The 19,023-nt window shown below is 31.8% G+C and overlaps 1 protein-coding gene across 3 annotated transcripts; it reads left to right on the forward strand.

Moving 5' to 3' along the window:
• Positions 1-292: 292 nt before the first annotated feature.
• On the forward strand, positions 293-15,961 carry LOC141458929 (probable ATP-dependent RNA helicase CG8611). Of its 3 annotated transcripts, none has more exons than XM_074137526.1 (11): positions 293-498; positions 2,503-2,889; positions 2,984-3,250; positions 3,514-3,734; positions 5,585-5,861; positions 6,930-7,124; positions 9,959-10,149; positions 10,402-10,474; positions 11,519-11,618; positions 11,705-11,867; positions 15,781-15,961. In XM_074137526.1, the coding sequence occupies exons 1-11, from the start codon at positions 445-447 to the stop codon at positions 15,911-15,913; spliced, it is 2,061 nt and encodes a 686-aa protein (XP_073993627.1). In that variant the 5' UTR covers positions 293-444; the 3' UTR covers positions 15,914-15,961. The 3 variants fall into 3 exon arrangements, with proteins under 3 accessions (XP_073993627.1, XP_073993636.1, XP_073993619.1); XM_074137518.1 differs by lacking the exon at positions 293-498 and adding an exon at positions 2,212-2,384; XM_074137535.1 differs by lacking the exons at positions 293-498; positions 2,984-3,250 and adding an exon at positions 2,194-2,384.
• Positions 15,962-19,023: the final 3,062 nt, after the last annotated feature.

Consider the following 19,023-nt stretch of genomic DNA (forward strand, 5'->3'; position numbering starts at 1 on the left):
GTCAAAAGACTAAAATCTTGGTTTAATTAATTTAGTAATACCTTAAGTATTTTAGTGAAGAAATTCATGAAGTCCCATGATCCTGTACTGTTATGTAACATTTTAAACACTTAAAGTGTAATTATTGTAAATTTTTAAAGCAGTAAATTTATCTTTTCTTTTAATAGAAAATTTATCATAGTTAAAAAAGTAAACAATCATCCATTAATCAATTTTTAATTTGAACAATCCTCCTCCAAGAAACAGTTATGAAGGTTTGGTTTAAAGAGATCTGTGGAGGTTTTATTTTAAAACCATGTGGCTGAATAAGAACGAAGGTAACAATAAGGTTAAACACTTAACTAGGTGCATTTGTGTTTTGAAGAATCGCAAGAAAAGTTCTCTCGTAAATTAATTTGTGGCTTACTAAAAAAGTATATATGTTATTTTTAAAGGGTTTTAAAAATGACAACGGAAGATATTACTTTAAATGTTTATGTGCCAAGCCCGGCCGAAAAGGTAATTTATATACTGTGGCTACAAAAAGTATTTGCACACCTACGATTTTTGTTATTTCCAAAAGGCAAATGAAATAAATTATATCGTACTGTCTTATATCTTTTTATTAGTCATTTTTGATACATATTTTATAGAAAAAATTATTTAATTATATTTATGTTTGCCAAAAAAAATTAAAAACTACATTTTAAAACACAAAAAGTATTTGCACACATCTTGATTCTATATAAAATTTAATAAAAAAATTAATTTTAATATTTAGTATTTAATCCCTGGGCTTCTATTATAGCCTTGAGTCTGTTAGGCATCGAACAAATTAATGGTTTAATATCATCAAGGCTTATTTTATCCCATTCCTCTAGTAAAGCCTTTTTCAGTGAATCTTTATTAGAAATTGTATGTTTTCGTATTCTAACGTGTAGCATTTGCCAAATATGTTCAATGATGTTCACATCTGGAGATTGAGGAGGTGTGTGAAGTCTCCTTGGCACATTATAGAGCATCCACTCCTCTGTAACTCTCGCTGTGTGTTTCGGATCATTGTCGTGTTGGAATAAAAATGAATTTTCCATACCCAACTTACGAACACTTTGGCCCAAATTTTGGCGCAGAATATCTACATACATTCGAGCATTCATATTTTTTTCAATAAACACAAGTTTACCCACACCTTTTGCAGAAACACAGCCCCAAACCATCACGTTGCCTCCCCCATGTTTCACTGTCGGAATTATATTTTGATTTTTAAATTCCTCATTTACCTTTCGCCAAACATATTGCCGGCCATCACTTCCAAAAATGTTATATTTACTTTCGTCAGTGAAGAGCACATTCTCCCAAAATTCTATTGACTTGCCTGAATATTTCTTTGCGAACTCTAGTCTTTTTTTTCTATTCTTCTCACTAATGAATGGCTTTTTCCTAGCAGTTCTACCGTAATAATTTGTCAAGTGCAAAACATTCCTTATAGTGCTTTCACTCACTCGCTGAGATGTTGTCGCGACCATATTCGCCAACTCGCCCGCACTTGTGAATGGATTGGCCCTTACCTGACGAACAATGCCTCTTCTTTGTCTTTCATTTAACACTTTAGGTCTACCGGTTCTTCGTTTATTTTCAATAGTTCCCCTATCTTCGTACCTTTTAATGATGTATCGCACCGTGGACATGTTCATATTTAAGATACTAGCGATTTGCCGATAACTTTTTTTGTTATTCCGCAATTTAATTACCTTAAAGCGAATTGTGTTTGAAATTTCTGCTGTTTTTGCCATGTTAATCTTGCTAACAACTGAATTGGAACCAAAACATAATTATTTCTAATTTAAAATTTTAAATCAACCTTTGAACGGATTTATTAATTAAACAAACAAGAATATTGTTTGGTGTGCAAATACTTTTTGTGTTTTAAAATGTAGTTTTTAATTTTTTTTGGCAAACATAAATATAATTAAATAATTTTTTCTATAAAATATGTATCTAAAATGACTAACAAAAAAATATAAGACAGTACGATATAATTTATTTCATTTGCCTTTTGGAAATAACAAAAATCGTAGGTGTGCAAATACTTTTTGTAGCCACTGTATATAAGAGTATGTTTTGTTTTTGCGGGTGCCCTAAGCCAAAGGCATTGACCTAGGCTATAAATGGGCCTTTATTTTATATCACAGTATTTCTTCATTATTATCATAGTCCATGGATTCTGTTTTATGGGATAATATTCAAAACGAGGGGAATGGAAAGTTTGTGATTTGCTATGTATAATCAAAACTCCAGAAATTCACATATGAATTCACTTCTCTGGAAGCCCTGTAGGCATGGATGAGTATGGACTGTGTTTGTTTGGCTATACCCACAGGGATGAAAAGAACCTTGAAAAAGTAGTTAGTTCACATCCTTAATTCGGATTAGAGAGTAACTTATTTCTTGTTCTGTAAAGTGACTTGAAATGTAAAGAATGAAGAAATAATAGATATGATAACATTAAAATTATTTTTTCAGAAGGATGTAAGATCAAAAAAGTTGAAGTTTGTAGCTGAGGATTCTACCAATGGATTCAAATTGAAAAATATTTCGTCTGATTACCAAGAAAGTGCTTTTATACGAAGTGCTAGCAACGTTGATAGCATAATTACAGGTAATAAATGTGAAAAGAAATTAAGAAAAAGATCAATAGATATTTGCAGGCAATTGGACACCGTTAAAACTGTGAAAAAGAAAAAATCTACCCACGAAGATAGCAGCAAGGTTGACAAATATTCGACATCTTTATTTAATCATAGAAGCGATGTTATTAATATTTCTGGCAATATCGAGGTTGAACCTGTTTATGAACCTCTTTTTTCTGCAAAAACGTTTGAGAGCCTTGGATTACTTCATCCTCATTTGGTGAGATTAATTTCTGCTGTTTAGCTAAATAAGTGTGTGTGTGTGTGTGTGTGTGTGGGAGGGCGACAAGAAAAATAAATAATTCCTATTTTAGGTTGCGAATTTGGAACAATTATTTAATATTAAAACCATGACGATTGTACAACAGTCAACTATTCCGGTTTTACTTTCTAACAAGGATGCCCTTGTAAGATCCCAGACTGGTAGTGGCAAGACTTTAGCTTATGCCGTGCCAATTTTAAATTTTTTGCAAGCTGTAAGACCAAAAATTTCGAGAAGAGACGGAGTGAAAGCATTGGTTGTACTTCCCACTAGAGAGTTGGCGTTGCAAACTTATGAGTGTTTTCAAAAATTAGTTCGTGTAAGTGTCATTTGATTTTTTCTTTTTTAAAATCATTTAATTGAAACTAGTTGTGTTAATATTTTTCTGTTGGTACTCTTTAGTTTAGTAACTGAATAATAAATTCATTTACTTGAAGAAGGCGTTGAAATGATTCACTTTTCAAGCCTGCAATAATTTTGTTGAAATAATATTTGGTAGGGATTTTTAATGAGTCTTTTAATAATTATTCACATAATTTTGAAACAAATTATGAAGTTTTAAATTGAATAATGGTTTTGCAGGCATTTACTTGGTTGGTCCCTGGCATATTGATTGGCGGAGAAAAAAGGAAATCAGAGAAGGCTAGGGTAAGGAAAGGAATTACGGTACTGATAGGAACTCCCGGACGTCTTCTAGATCATACGAAAAGGACGAAATCTCTATCATTAAGTAACGTTCAGTGGCTAGTGCTTGATGAGGCTGATAAACTATTGGATTTAGGTTATGAGGAAGCGATTGGCAGGTATTTTTTAGAGCTGTTTCTAAAGACTGTGTTTGAGCAAATTATGTATGTAACTTCGCAAACTGAGTCCTTCAGGCGGTATTTTTATCTTAGATTTCTGGTAGTACTGGTAAACTGTACGTATGCTTTCGAACGAGGTCAAGTGCAGTGCAGATTTTGTTATTGTAGTCTGCTCGTCAGAAAAGCTCAGTTATTTGCGCATGTACCTGAACGTATCATGGCCGGTTAAACTAAACTTTTCTAGGAAAATAGTCTGGAGAGGAATGTTCAACATTGGGTTGCCATTTGTTACCTACACCTTAGCGTCACTTAACGGCAATTATCTAATTCCGATATTGGGTTTTATTCGAAGTTGGTCAGAAGTTTAGTAGGTTAAGTTTATTCTTTATGCCCTTGCTTCCTCTGACTTGAGAGTGATTACAAAACGTCAAATTGGAATTCTCCTACACCTCTCCTCGCTTTGTAAAGTTGCATTTAAGTCGATTTAGTGCCTGAAATGGAAGAACTCCAAATTGGCAAAAAAAACAATTTTTCAGGTCGATGTTTTCAAATTTCTGCGACACAGCCAATCTGAATTTCACTTTCAAAACTATTGCAAAGGGCGGCATTCAATAATAATCTGCTGCCTACTAAATAAAAAACTTGAAAATGATAAATCGGATCACTAGTCTTATAATTTATATAGTTTAATTTATACTCTCTGCATGAGAATATTTTATTTGAGTTATGTATTACATCAAGAAACTATCTGAATGTTCATTTGGAACGATCAGACATATTACCACTGAAGATAATGCTTCGCTAATTTCATAAAAAAAGATCATTAAATTCAATTATTTCTTTATATTCTGTTGACTATCAAGATCTTGAGTGGTTTGTGACTAAATTTCTCAGATTGCGAGAACTGAATTCCGGTTATTATTACAGTCTAATTTCAAAAATTGTCGTCGAACCAGTTTAGAGAAAACAGTTATTTGTTTATTAGATTGAACGCCAGTTCGAGATTTTTTGATAATTTCGTATACTCTAAACGAGATAAATTATGAAATGGTTAAGCATTGGTTTAAGTAAATATTGATAAATAAAAACAGAATTTGGCGTTTTAATTTAGACTAAACTATTTGGTCGCTACTTGATCTTAGCTTTTTAATTTACTTTCTTAATTTTAATTTTATTTATTTTTCCCTTTTAATTTATGTAAAACTGCTTGACATAAATTATATATAGCTACAATCAAATATTAATATAGTTAGAGGATATATGGATTGAAAATAATTTAAGGACGTATTAGATGATTTTTCAAGGCTGATTCGAGGAAAGAAGTTAATGAAGAGCCAAGTGAAAAATTTAATAAATTTTCAGAAAATATTTCAAAAAAATTCCAAGAACCAGTTATAAGGATAGGGGGAATAAATAAACTGGAGTAAAGCATATATCGTTTAAAAAACTAGCCAGAAAAGTGAACTTGTTAATAAAGATGACGATGAAAAAATGAGCTAATTTGAAGAATAAAGTTTTCCATTTGATCCAAAACACGTTTAAAATAGAATTAAAAAGTTTTGGATTAGATTTTGCGAGAAAAATAGATATTTTTTTAAAACCAAAAGCAGACCTTTTGTTATAAGGCTTGTCCACTTGGAAGACCTCGGAATGTTCCATGACGTCATTGTAGAATATCAGAAAAAAGTTATTGTTTGCCAGAAATTTGGATCCATCCACTTCTTTATCATGTGTAAATTTAGTTTTAATCTTTACCTGCATCTGAAAATTTTCTTTATTATAATACAATATTTATATTATAAAGTATTGTTTTACATCCATGAAAAACCATGTTCTTAATTGTTTTACAGTCTTTTGGAAGTTTTAAAAATGGAGCAGCAGACAGAAAGAACTATTCAGACAGTTCTTTTATCCGCTACTCTTACCCCAGGAGTTGAAAGACTTGCTGGATTGGCATTGAATTCCCCGGTGAGATTGGATGCTTCAGAAGAGAAAACAGAAAATTTGAACAATGATGAAGTTTCATTACACTTTGTCATTCCTCAAACACTTGATCAGAAATACGTTATAGTAGCTGCTAAACTAAGATTAGTACTTCTAACTGCTACCATAAATTATCATTACAAGGTTAGTTTATGTTTTATCTAAAGTTGTTTTCTATGCACTTAGTTTTTTCTCATACTTGGTGAGTTTTTTTGAAGTGAGTGGACGTTTTTGAAAAAGTCAGATTGAAAACTTAATTGTTGGAATATGTTTTTAGATTCATAAACTTGTGTACCCGAAATATGTGAGTGTGTGTGAATGACGAAATACTTTTGGCAAATTTTCTTCTAGTTTTTACATTTGATATTGTGTCCAAGCTTTACCTACTTACGTATATAATATTTAATGGTTTGCTAAAATCTATTTGGTGAAAATAACATTTTGCCTATTTACTCTAAAATAACCTGGAGTGAATTTATCTTACTCCGCATTAATCCTCCCATTCACTCTCTCATTCTCTCTCTCTCTCTCTCTCTCTCTCTCTTTCAAACACCCACTCATACTTACAACAAAACCACACTCACTCATTAATCACTCGAACTTGTGAGACAGAAATATTATGTCTTTCTTTTTTTGTATTTTGCTTCACCTGTGATAATAAGACATGTACATTTCATGTTGTTGTCTACACAGCCACTTATAATGTTCACCCCAAATCGTTAAAATCATGTCAAAATATTCAGGTTCAAATGGTAGTTGAGAAACCTTGGGCTCTACGGTTGGAATTCTTCTTGTATATGTTACTATTTATTTCTGCTTCAGGTCGTTCAAAACCTTATTGTAGGTGGAAGCTATCTACAATTAATTATTGCTTATTGTGTGACCCTCCTAATTGAAATTACTCATAAAGTCATACATATATAATTTCGAGGATTCTAATTCTTGTTATATGTGAGAAACAAGAATTAGAATCCTCGAAATTTTTCCACGGGCGATTTTTTAAATTCTATATAATGCAAGCGGCGCATTTTTCTGCGATTATTATTTTTTTATGAACTGTATCGAACCAGAAAAGTAAGTGCAAATCAAATCAAAAAAATTATTTCTTCAACTTCTGAGGGATTATTATGGTGTGTCAAATGTTCTAATGTTAACCAGAAATTTATATTCCATGATTCAAAACGTTGCACTTTTGGAAATGTTTTGTTGCAGCAAGAAAAGACTAATAAAATATTAATATTCATGGCCACCCAAGATATGGTTAATTTTTATACTGAACTTTTGAGTTGTGCAACACAGATGAAAAACATATCTTTTTTTAAACTTCATGGAAATATGACTCAAATTGAAAGGACAGAAGTATTCAGAAAATTTCGATCTACTGTTTCTGGAGTTCTGCTATGCACGGTAAGCTCTTCATTAATGTTATAAATGGTTGTTGATACTTAACGTTTTACCTTCTGTGAAAATTTGCTTATACACCTTATAATGACTTTAAGAGTTTTCCACAAAACACAGAATAAAAATAAGTTAGTTATCTTTTATGTTATTTTTTATAAACACCATATTTTTTCTCAAACCAATTTCGAGAGTTTGTTCATTACAGAAAGAAACGCTAAATGCTTTTAATTGAAAAGGTGAAATAGAGGATTAGTTATCAAAAAACAACAATTTTGTAGAATTAGTTACTGGTAACTCGATACAAGTCTAACCTGGCCACACATCACATTGAAATTAAGGCAGGCCAATAATTCTGAAATATCTGATATTTCTATCCTTAACACCTCATTGATTTATAATATTGTATACACCTGTATTCAAACCTTTACTGTATTACGCTTGCCCAATTTGCATGAGAGCTGGTAAGATTTTAATTAATCTAGTCGCTTATAGACCAGTTGCTTACTTGGAACCCGCAATGAAGCATACGAGTGGAGAAGTTACCCAGTGGTAACACTCCAAAACATTAGGCTGTTAGTCACTCTCTTCACTTGAGAGGAGATCACGAGGCCACTGTCTCTTAAGGCGTCTTGTAGGGATATCAGAAAGAGTTCTTAAAGAAATATTTTGAGATTTATATGAGATTACAGGCTGAAGTGAAGTCTTATGTATCGAGTTTTAGCAACTTGGGTGATAAAAGAAATCTTAAGGTCAGTGTGTATAGTCAGTTTGGAGACATAAAGTGGAGTGTTTACAATAGTTCGAAGTATTTTAGATTGTAGCGATTGAATCCTTTGGAGATTGGAGCGTTTGTTTGAACCCCACAGCTCTACGTATTCCATACGCCCAGATGGGTTTCAAAATAGATGTACAAATCAGTCTTTTGTCGAAGTGTATGTAAAAGGCTGTATTGGTAGAACTGAGGATTAAGGATCAGTGGCTTGTTGGACGAAGGGTTTGTATAGGAAGGAGCTTAGGAAGCCATTGGTAGAGCAACGACTTGCATATCTCACTACCATGGGGGCTATGAGTATTACCCCTACTGCGGCTATAGAAATCTTTCTCAACTGGTCGCCATTATATAATTTATATCCAGGATGAAGCTTGATCGTTATGTTCTCAGAATACAACTTCGGAAGCAGTTTCTGAACCATTACTTTTTAATTTGTTCATTAGTGATTTTGAAACGTATTTTAGGAAAAAAGTCCACTTCGAGATTTACATTGAACGTTCCACTGTCATTTTAAATTTCATGTTGGCTGAAGATATCGTGCTGTTTACCTATTCTTTTAGGGGCGCTCAGGCAAAGTTAATAAATACTTTGATGTTGATGATTGTTTGATCTCAATAGATATGACGTAAATTTAAATAAAACGAAAGTTACGATTGTCTTCCTTGAAAAGAAGCGTATAAGAAAGTTGAAGTCTTTGAATTCCTAAAGAGATAATACTGAATACACTTGAATACTTAAGGTCAGCATTCAGATCATCAGGTGTTTTTAGGCTGGCCGATGATAGTTTTATCAGCAAAGGTCTAAAAGCTGTTGGGAAAGTCAGACAGATTCTCGTTAAAGGAATGTGCCATTCATAGAAGTGTAAGAATAAACCTTTTAAGCTGAAGTCTCAGCCACGACACTCAATAGTTTTGGTCTGATCCCTTCAGAATATGGATATGGTAGAAAGGGTACTGCATCATTTTTTTTTTTTTTTTTTTTTTAATTATGCTTGTGGCCAGGGAACACTCCAAGTCACATTTTACTAGCAACAGTTTTTTGCCAGTTTAAGTTATTATTTTTCGCAGAATAGTGTATGTGATGTGACAGACAGGTGATAGACATCCGTGGTCGTTTTTTAATTTTTTTAAAAATTAGTTTTAATAGATTATATTTTATATGCTACCCAGGTTTAGTCATAGTGAAGCTAATTGAGCTTCGCTAACTTTAAATAAAAGATTGCGAAGATCTGTGGAAGACCTTAAATTCACCTGAGATTAAAGAGGCTCGCTAAGATCTGTTTGAAAAGTGGTCCAACCGTTTTAAAAGTGTCACAATCTACAGGATTCTTAATTAGCGTTATAGTTACGTGTACAGGCATATTTCTCCTTTTGGTGAATCCGAGGCCTATATCAGATTTAATTGTCCTATTGTAAAATTCATTGTTGTCAGCCATCTCAGGTTAGCTTCTAAAGATGTACATGACCATCCTTTATAGAAATATTGTGTATTCGTAGATTGCCCAAAATTTGCACCCTTTGCTAGTCTAACTTTTAATCATTGACAACCTGATATAATATTTATATAAGTTATATGATATATTCTATTTTATCATTAATTCATTTAAATTGAAATGTTTTTTAGAAAAAAAATAATTACTTTTCTGTTTATTTTCATATTAGCATGACTTTTCTGTGGTAGGTAATTTTTTTGAAGGCATTTTATATCGTGTAAGGAATAATTTTCATTTATAATTATACAAAAGCAAAACCAATCTCCTTGTAAATCAATCATGTTTTATAACAATAAATAAATAACAATAATAATAAAACAGAAAGAAATTCTTTTGAGTGTTTCATCAAATTTTTTTTTTCTTGATAAGAGAACAAGGAAACATGTAGCTCTCTAATAAAATAATTTGAAAATTATTATTCTCTATTATTGTGGACTATTTTTTTTAAAAAAAATCTTATTTCTTATTTAATCTTGTTTCGCGTGAGGAAAAAATAAAATAAAACAATAATAAATAATTATTTTCAATCCTGTCATTTCCATCAACGGTGAAAGAAAATAAATTGTCATTTTATAGGATGTTGCTGCGAGAGGTCTAGATTTGCCACAAACAGATGTTATTGTACAGTACAATTCACCACCTAATCCAGCAGACTATGTACATCGAGTTGGTCGCACCGCCCGGGTTGGTTCTTCAGGAGAATCTGTACTGTTTTTAGAGTCATCCGAGATGAATTTTTTACATTGGCTCAACGAAAAGAGAATTAAGTAATCAAATAGTTCATTAGTATTGCTTTTACATATATTTTTTAGCATAAATGGTGCTAAAGAAATAAAGTATAATAGAGACTTTCAACTTTTAAATAGATCTAGTACTTAATACGGGTTTTTTTACTCATCATATTAATAATATTTACTTCTATTCTAATTTTTGTATTTTATCTTTTTTTTTATTGAACTTAATGCTTTGACTTTATCGTATTATAAGATTACGTTAATTGTTGTGTTTAATATTTGAAGATTGGAAGAACAGGACATGGAAACTTATTTGGAAGGGCTTGTAGATTTAAATGTAGATTCGAAAAAGAATAAAGTACGTATCGATTCCATTTATTTTATAATTAATAAATATTTAAATTAAAAAAAAAAAAATTATCTTTTAGTTTAATTTTTCACGATTTTATATCAGTCGTACCAACTACGTAATTTAATTATAACTTTTGTAATTGAGGACGTGTGTATATGTGTGTGTGCGTTCGTTGTTTCTAGGACCTTAGTTGAGAACGCTAACTAGAAGCAGGAGATCCCCAGTTCAAGTCCCGCTTATAACTACTTTAAAGTTTTTTAATTTTTATGGGATTGCCTCTATGAACATATGAGGGTATATTGCTGTAAACAAAAGTTTTCGTGTATATATATGTGTATATATAATGTTCTACACCAGGTAGAGTCAGTGCCAAGTTAGCCGAACAGTTAGAGGCGCTACTCGTAAAGCTAAGATGTATTGTGGAACTAGATTTTATTCCTAGTCTAGGCCTTGGTATTTAATGTGTAAAATGCGCAAATTAAGCAAAGTAATTCATCTATGACCTGATCGGTAGTTGCAATTTAAGCCCGCCTGAAAAACTTGCATTATTTTACTTTACTCTTTTCTTATCATGTAGATCAATTATGTAAGACATTTTTTCAGGAAAATTTGAGGAGGGTTTAGTTTGACTTTTTTTAAAAGAGTTATTTGCGTCAGTAGTGTATTAAGCTCCCCGGCAGAATATTTAAAAGAATCAAATGTCTTGCGAAAATTCCGAAGTTGAATAAAATCGGCTGACCTACGCGTAAAGTGTTTTTTTACTTTGAATTTTGTTTGTTGGCGATTTTGACTAAATTTTCTTTAAACTTCGTACACAGAACTTGTCACATGTACGTCTTTCACTTTTATTAGAAATTCAAATAATTTTTCGGAGTATGTTCATTTTAGCGAAATTTTTATGAAGGAGTACTCACTCCTTCGATAACAGTAGGTTTGTTGGAGGATACCAAAGGTGGAAATTCTTGTTTTGACGTCACTATACCAAACTTTAGAACCTATCATTGAAGTTTTTGTTCACCTTTAAATAACAATGACCTTGTTCTTTTTTAGAAATTGAATGTAGGAATTGAAGAAGCAGCCAACTCTTTGCAGCTGAAATTCGAAAATGCGATTTTAGAGGATAAAGAACTTCATAAGATTGGTTGCCAAGGTTGGATAAAATTTAGTATGATTTTTTTTCAGATGTTTTCGAAGAATTTTTTAATAAAAAAAAAAATTATATTCTTTATTTTGCAGCTTACAAATCATGGATTCGTTTTTATGCGAGTTACCCAAAAGAATCGAGAACAGTGTTTTGCTTTAAACAATTACATTTAGGCCATTATGCAAAGAGTTTTGCCTTAAGAGATCCCCCATCTGCTATTGGTGGTATTGGTAAACCATCAGATTTAAAAATGAAGTAAGTAGAGATAATACGATTATTAATTTAGTTTTGCTTTTATATAGATAGAAAACAGGGGGAGAGAGTTTTTAATGATGATTTTAAATATAAACTTTTATAAGCATTCAAGGTTAAAATGCTTAAAACATTCTCAGTTGATCACAAAATATATTATAGGCGACAATGTCTTGGTGCTGCTATTATAGCGTTAGTAACACCCTTCCTTCTTTAAGTATAGTTACCTTCTTCCACTCTTACACGCTATGATTTCAACAAAAACGGTTTATTTTTATATGTCCCTATTATTTGCTACCTTGAAATAATTTTTATGGTAAAAATCACATTGAGGGTTTCCTTTTTAATTATTTATTTTTTTAAGTAATACCGTTTAGGTTTTTAGGCTACTCATTTGATTAATTTTTCTTTTTCTTTATTAAGTATTCTTCCCTCTTAAAATATACTTTTGGTTTCCTAAATTGTTTTGAAATTCTGAAAAAAACTGACATCTGTTCTATAATTTATTCATGGTATAAATCAGAGGTAGTCAACCTTTTAATACCTACCACCGACTTTTGTATATTTATTGAAGTAAACGTTTCTTACTGCGTTTCATTTTCGCACTAACTTAATTTAGCGCAACTGCCAAGCAACCGTAATTTTTTTTGTGGGGTTGGTTTAGAGAATACATGTAGTAATCTGTTTATTTAAATTTTTCATATATCGCAATGGAAAGAAAATTTCATTATGATGCTGCATTTTCACGAATTAATGCAGACGCAGACACTTTATAATGCGGTCGCTTATCGTATTAATGAGAAAAAAATTATAAAAAATAATAAAAAACTATCAGGTCTCATTAATTAATAACGCGATACTTGAGCGCTGTGAAACTAAGTATTTTATGACTTGAATTTTCGTAGGCTCCCCAAATGAAAATATTCAGAATCTTTCATTGGTGGTTGTTGTATGATTAATAGCACAAACACCTCATTCTACAAGATATTCTACCTCATGTACGGATCGTTTTCAGTAAATTCAACTTAATTTCCACATGTTTGAATATGGAGCAGGCATTTTTTTTTTCGGCCATTGGTCAACTTTTCAAAATCAGAAAAAACATATACCTCCCACCATGAAAGCATGAATCAACTAAATGGACTATCTCTGTATCAAAATAAAAATAAAAATATGGATTTCAAAGAACTAATATCAGTGTGATACAATTCTGCCTTTGATAAGAGTAATGAATTTATAAGAGTACGGATTTTTTTCACTTTTTTCTAGCATTTGTAAGGGATTTTTTTTTAAAATGTTATTTTAATAGATTATTAAAGATAATTACTACAAACTGATTTAAGATATTATTGTCATATATAATAAAATAAAAACAATTAAATTGAAATACTCATTATGCGGATTTTTAGTACTTTGTTCCGGATATATGTAAAATTATAACCCAGTTTATTATTTTTTTTATGAAAAAATTAGATTGCTTTTTGTGAGTTAAGGCTTATTCATTATTTCATGATTATTTTTTAGTTGATACTTGTTAGTTCATGAAAAAAAAGTGGTTTGGATCACTATACAGGCTATCAGTCTATCGCGCATTCTTTGCCTAAAGTGATGGGTCTTACCTAAGCGCTGCAATCGAAACCTTGTGTTAGTAGACCATTATCTGGAAGTTATCTTTCACAAACTGGATTACTAGGACTTTCTGACGAATAAAAAAAAACAACAGTTGACTCATGACAGTATGCTGTAAACATGATGCGGCTTGTAAATAAAAACATAGGATTGAGAAATGAAGATGCTATTTATTATCTGGATAGCCATTACTGATTGATATTTCGAATATATAAATAAAGAAATGACCTTGTGGTGTTACAGTTTTGATACTAGTGGCTATTTAGAATGGAGGTGTGCTAGTTGATGTATTTCCCACCCAGATCTTGCTGATCACCAACAGGCGGCAGAGGCTTGAACAAGGGAAATCATTGCAATAAGTCCTTAAGTATGATCAGCAAAGCATGGCCCGTAGAATTGCCAAAATATAGCAACCCGACACTTTTCTATTTCTCTCCTACTATACGGTTTTATTAAAGAGCTTTAGATTTTATTTTAAAGAAAAAACTTACTAAGTATATAACAGAGTGATGTAGAAAAATCCTTACTTCAAATAAGTGGTTGGAATTTCATATACTTAGCCAGCATACAAGGCAGAGATTCTTATCATTCTGCAAGAACATCTTATACAGATGTATTTCGTTTTCTAACAATGAAATTCAATTAAATTTTGCTTACATTCTTTTTATATTTTTTATATAAATTTGATCTAATAGCTTTATATCATTTATTTTTCAGAATTACTGCAGTGTTCCTTATTTACTGCTTTATATTTGCAGCCATTATGGGTGCTGTTTTAAAGTTCTATTAACTTCCACTATTCAAAATTTAAATAGTTTGTTCTTCTTATTTGAATTTGTTAAAAATTTTAACTGATTCTTCTGCATTTACCAAAGTCCTTCAATTTGCTTCTTTGCCTCTTTTTTAAATGCTCTCATAGTGCTGTTGGAAGTGAACCTCCAGGCTACTAGCCCACCTCGCACTAACTCAACTAATTTCTTTCCTACTTTTTTTTTTTTTAAATTTGTATTTATTTATTTTGAGGCACGCCAACATCTAAGTTCATTGGCGCCTTTTTCAGGGCATTTTCGGCTTTCCTACTGGATAGTGTCCATCGCTGAAAGTGAGTTTTCAATTTAAAGGCTCTTTAGAAGAAAAACAATCTAAGGTCTAGCAGAATCTAGGATCTATGAGGAGTCTAGTCTGGCACTAACTACTCAGTTAATTCATTCCGTATTTTTTTTGTCTGTTAAATTTTAGCGTCCTTACATTTGCTGCCTTAAGTCTATTTTCACCGAAAATCAATTCAACTGTTTCACGTCTTTCTGTAACATCCGACTTCTCGCCAAGTGAAATATAAAAAAATCTTTCAAACGAAGCTCACGTACGTACATACGAATCTAGGAAGAGTTTCTTATATATATATATATAAATTTTTTTAGTATTTTTTTAGTAACTTGGCGAGAGTGTTCAGCTAGCTTGGTGAACAAATTGAATGGTATAATAGAATAGAAGGGTGCAGTGGAATACTTGCTACACGTGCTTCTCTCACTCTATCTCTGTTTCACTCAGAAAACGTGTTGACCAATCTTGTTGTTGGTAAATACGCGAGACAAATCTATGATTGGCGACCTGGCAGACCTACCGTTTACACAATACCCATCTTCAACACTTACAATGTGTAGAGGCATTTCTTTAAGTGACATTGCAACTGTACTTTACGCTTAACTATTTTGACGTCTTTCCAAAATCAATTGGAAAGAAAAGTGATCTACTCAAAAATGAGAAAATTAGGTGTATCTTGTGTGTCTATTCTTATCTTATTCTTAGAATAACCACACCATTGTAAGGAGGATTTTCTAAAAAAAAAAAAAATTGTTTTTCTTCAATCAGTAGTTGTTTCAAAGTGCAACTGTTATTTTAAAATTTATATTTTGCAATATCCTGTAAAGTGCTACCGCTGGCAAGTTTCTCTCCTCCTGCCTTCCACGCATTCATTTATTTTATATATTCCTATTTACTTATTTTATATATATATATATACGGATTGTAAATAACTAAATAAATAAAATAAATATTTTGCTAAAACAAATACGTATACAATATACTTACACATTTGTGTACCAACAAATGTATATGCATACATATTTTTAGCGTCGAAATCTGCGCTATATACTGACTACTGAACTATGTACCACTTAAGCAATTAATTTTCTCAAAAAAAAAAAAAAAAAAAAAAAATACGGTCGCCAGTATCACAATGCTAAAACAAATTGAACCAAAAAACTAACGTTTGCTTTGATTTCAGAAATAAAACTGCAATCAAAAAGAAAAAGAAGATGGATGGAAGGTTGAAGGTGGAAACTACGAACGAAAAAACAGTCCGGCTTGTTACTTCAGAATTTGAATCAGGCATTAAGTTCAAACGTAAAAAAATGTAATGCAACACTGCATAAATAATCTGTAAATAATGATTATTTTTGTACAAATGTGGTATTTTTATTTAGCTAGAATCCTTCTTTTCATTTGTATGGTCACTATTTCAGAATGTTTTCATTGAAGTGTCTACTTTTATCATGTATCTTGCTTTATACATTTGAAGGTGATAAAACCAATGTTTTTTTTTTCGCAAATTTAGAGCTAGTACTTAACTTACTTAAATAATGCAGCAAGAAATGCGAAACAGGTGCAGTAGACTTTGGCAAAAGTTCCCACGAAATGACTTCTTAGAAAATTCGGAAAGATAACTTCTGGAAAAGAAATTCGAAATTTCAACATCAACTAATAATTCTAATTTTTGGATGCCATCAGTCCTTTTGATAGTAACGTTGGTAAAAACTGCGATTTTTAAGCTTTGATGTATTTAGATCAAACGTACCTTGACCATTTGCTGATCTAGGATGAAAAACTCAAATTCTTTCTTTTATTGTAATTATTGAAGTTGTAAATTTTCCAAATTGTCCTAAATTGAACGTAAAGATGAGTATACATTAAATAAACATGGATGGATTGTTCTCTTAAGTTTTGGGCTAAGAATAAATAAACTATGCTGTGTTTTGGAAAAATGATATGAACTGCTTAGAGAAATATCTGCATCATCCTCAATAATTCTGTTCTTCAAAATCGCACTGTAGGTGCTTGAACGTTTTTACTCAAACTTGTAATTCCAGCAAGATTTTTAATGCAAATTTGATTTATTTTTGTTAATAGGCTTTGTAGAAAACAGCATAGAATATTATAGTCCCTGGAACTTCCAAAAATTCATTTTCCAAGGAAAATGGTTGTTATAATAAGTTTCCATAGTAATAATGTTTTAATAGTTAAAGAGAAGAAATAGTTGGAGCAATGAAAGCCGAAAAAACTGAAAACAGGTTGAACTTGTCATACTTGAGGAGGTGTACATACGCCTCATTAGGGACAAAAAAAAAAGTTTCTAAAAACCAACAATAATCAAAAGAAAGTTTATATAACTAAATTACAATCTTTGCATGCTTTATGTCGTTTTGCCTAAAAACGGCCTAACAATCAAACTTAAAAATACGAAAAAAATTACACTTCCATGGATGAAATTTCACTAGGAAGCGTGTTTCAAGGAGTTTAAAATGAAACATATATATATGTTTTGTATCTATAGTAATACCTTTAGGTGAAATGCAATAAAGTGTTTTCATTAATTTACACCATTTATTTAGTGTTAAAACATTGTAGCAGTGGTTTACATGAATCCACGATCCCTACAAGAAAAAGAGAATCAAACCCAATGAGTCAGTCTCAAGAGAACAAAAGTGGAGGCTTTGCAAGTTGGAAAACACAAACCTAAAGGTAGTCAAGAATGGCTAATGGTGCTATATGTAGGAATTTTGGCCATAAAACCTTTTTTATGCCAGCGTCGAAAAATAATCAATTTCATAGGGCAGGTAAAATTAATGAAGTAAGGAATGAAAGGGACAGCTACGTATGAGAAAAAAAACTCATTAAATCCATTTTCGATTCAATGCCTGAAATAAAATGTAGTGAGTGCTCCCTTACCTGACTTTCTGAAGTATCGGGAAAACGCTGAGATGTAGCTACAGTAAATAAGGGAGCATCGGCCCCTTAAGGATCTTAAACAGATTTAGAAAAGAAGTATCTAATGTTAAAAAAACCTCATATCCGCTTGCCTTGCTAGGGAGGTCAAATAATCATGCCCTTGGGTGAAGTAATACTCAAGTGTAGAGGTGAACGCAAGGACTGCACCCTGAATTTTCAGATAATGGAAGGTAAACAACCCTCTATCATAACTATAGGATCGTGCCTGGTACTAGTTTTACTGTAAGTTTATGCCACATCATGTCTGATCGTCGCAAAGGCACCGAAGTTACCTCTAAAAAAGCAGAACTGGTCCAGAGACTTTGAGTCTTGTCTTGTAGAATTAGGCTTCCCTGCCATGTTTGTAGGGGATCTTCAACTCAGGCTTCATACAATTTACATGAAACAAAAGCCTAGAAAGATACAGTCTCTTTATGTTTATGAGGTCGCATAAGAGATGTAATAGAAGACATGAGTCAAAAAGATTTATTGTGATAGAAACTGGACCGACTCATTGGATTACAGTATTTTTATAGTAAAAAAAGATGGTATTCGCTAACCACTGAGCTAATCCCTTTTATAAAAAACTATTAGTGTTACTTAAGTATGGGTAAAATATTTTCTGAGTAGATGATAAGAATGAGTTTTGGCCAAAATTATCTGCTCTGAGCAGAAAACTCAGATCCTTTCTAGATATTGTTTGGATGATACTGCTGGCTTGGAATGCTTTTTGGAATAAACTCAATTCTGGAACAATTCCAAAGAAGGCTACTCGAACATCTGTAAAAGAAAATAGGAATAATTACTGACGATATTTTCAGAATATTTGATAATAGTTTAAAATTAAATAAAGGCAAATTGAAATCTGAACTATTGAAAATGTGGGCCACTTATTTTTAATGTGTTACAAGTTTAATCAATTCATCTTAAGCAGAATATAGATGTTCTGGTTGAATCGGATCACCAGCCTCTGCAAATTATATTTAATAAACCATTATTGTAAGTTACAAAAAATGTGCAGCTAATGATGAACGTATTGCAGAACTATGATCTACTAGTAAAGTGAATACCAAGAAAAACTATATTTCTACCAATCCCGAGCTCGTTCAGGTGCATCTGAAGATGTGGTCTTAAAGGATCTAAAATTAAAGGAGTCTTCAAAAGTCTAGAAAACATAAATCAACCCAACACTCTCAACAAAGAAACGTCGAATGAAATTCTACAAGCTACCCCAAAGATTCTTAATTCCAAAAGTTAATCCACAAATTATTAATAGCCACATTTAAAAAAGTAGTACTTTAAGAAAAGAGAATTTGGGCAGAGTTCCAGAGACGAACTAAGGTTTAAAGAAACATTTTGACACTTCAGCATACAAGTCATTGAGGGATTGAGGAACTCAGTAAAGCCAGAAACATATTCCATTGGCCTCACTCGGAGGAGATATAAAAATAACTGTCATCCAGTGAAAGTCGAAGTACAGAAA

Source organism: Rhodnius prolixus, unplaced genomic scaffold (assembly GCF_049639745.1).
Source record: "Rhodnius prolixus isolate KJV_2025 unplaced genomic scaffold, Rpr scaffold_1, whole genome shotgun sequence".
Taxonomy (NCBI): Eukaryota; Metazoa; Arthropoda; class Insecta; order Hemiptera; family Reduviidae; genus Rhodnius; species Rhodnius prolixus.

Bases quoted from the DNA above. Each gene is read 5' to 3' on its own strand.
- LOC141458929 (XM_074137518.1), top strand. From the start codon at position 2,319: ATGGATGAGTATGGACTGTGTTTGTTTGGCTATACCCACAGGGATGAA. The intron at 2,385-2,502 runs GTTAGTTCACAT...TTATTTTTTCAG, and splicing joins AAAAGAACCTTGAAAAAGTA to AAGGATGTAAGATCAAAAAA. The intron at 10,150-10,401 runs GTAATCAAATAG...TAATATTTGAAG, and splicing joins CTCAACGAAAAGAGAATTAA to ATTGGAAGAACAGGACATGG.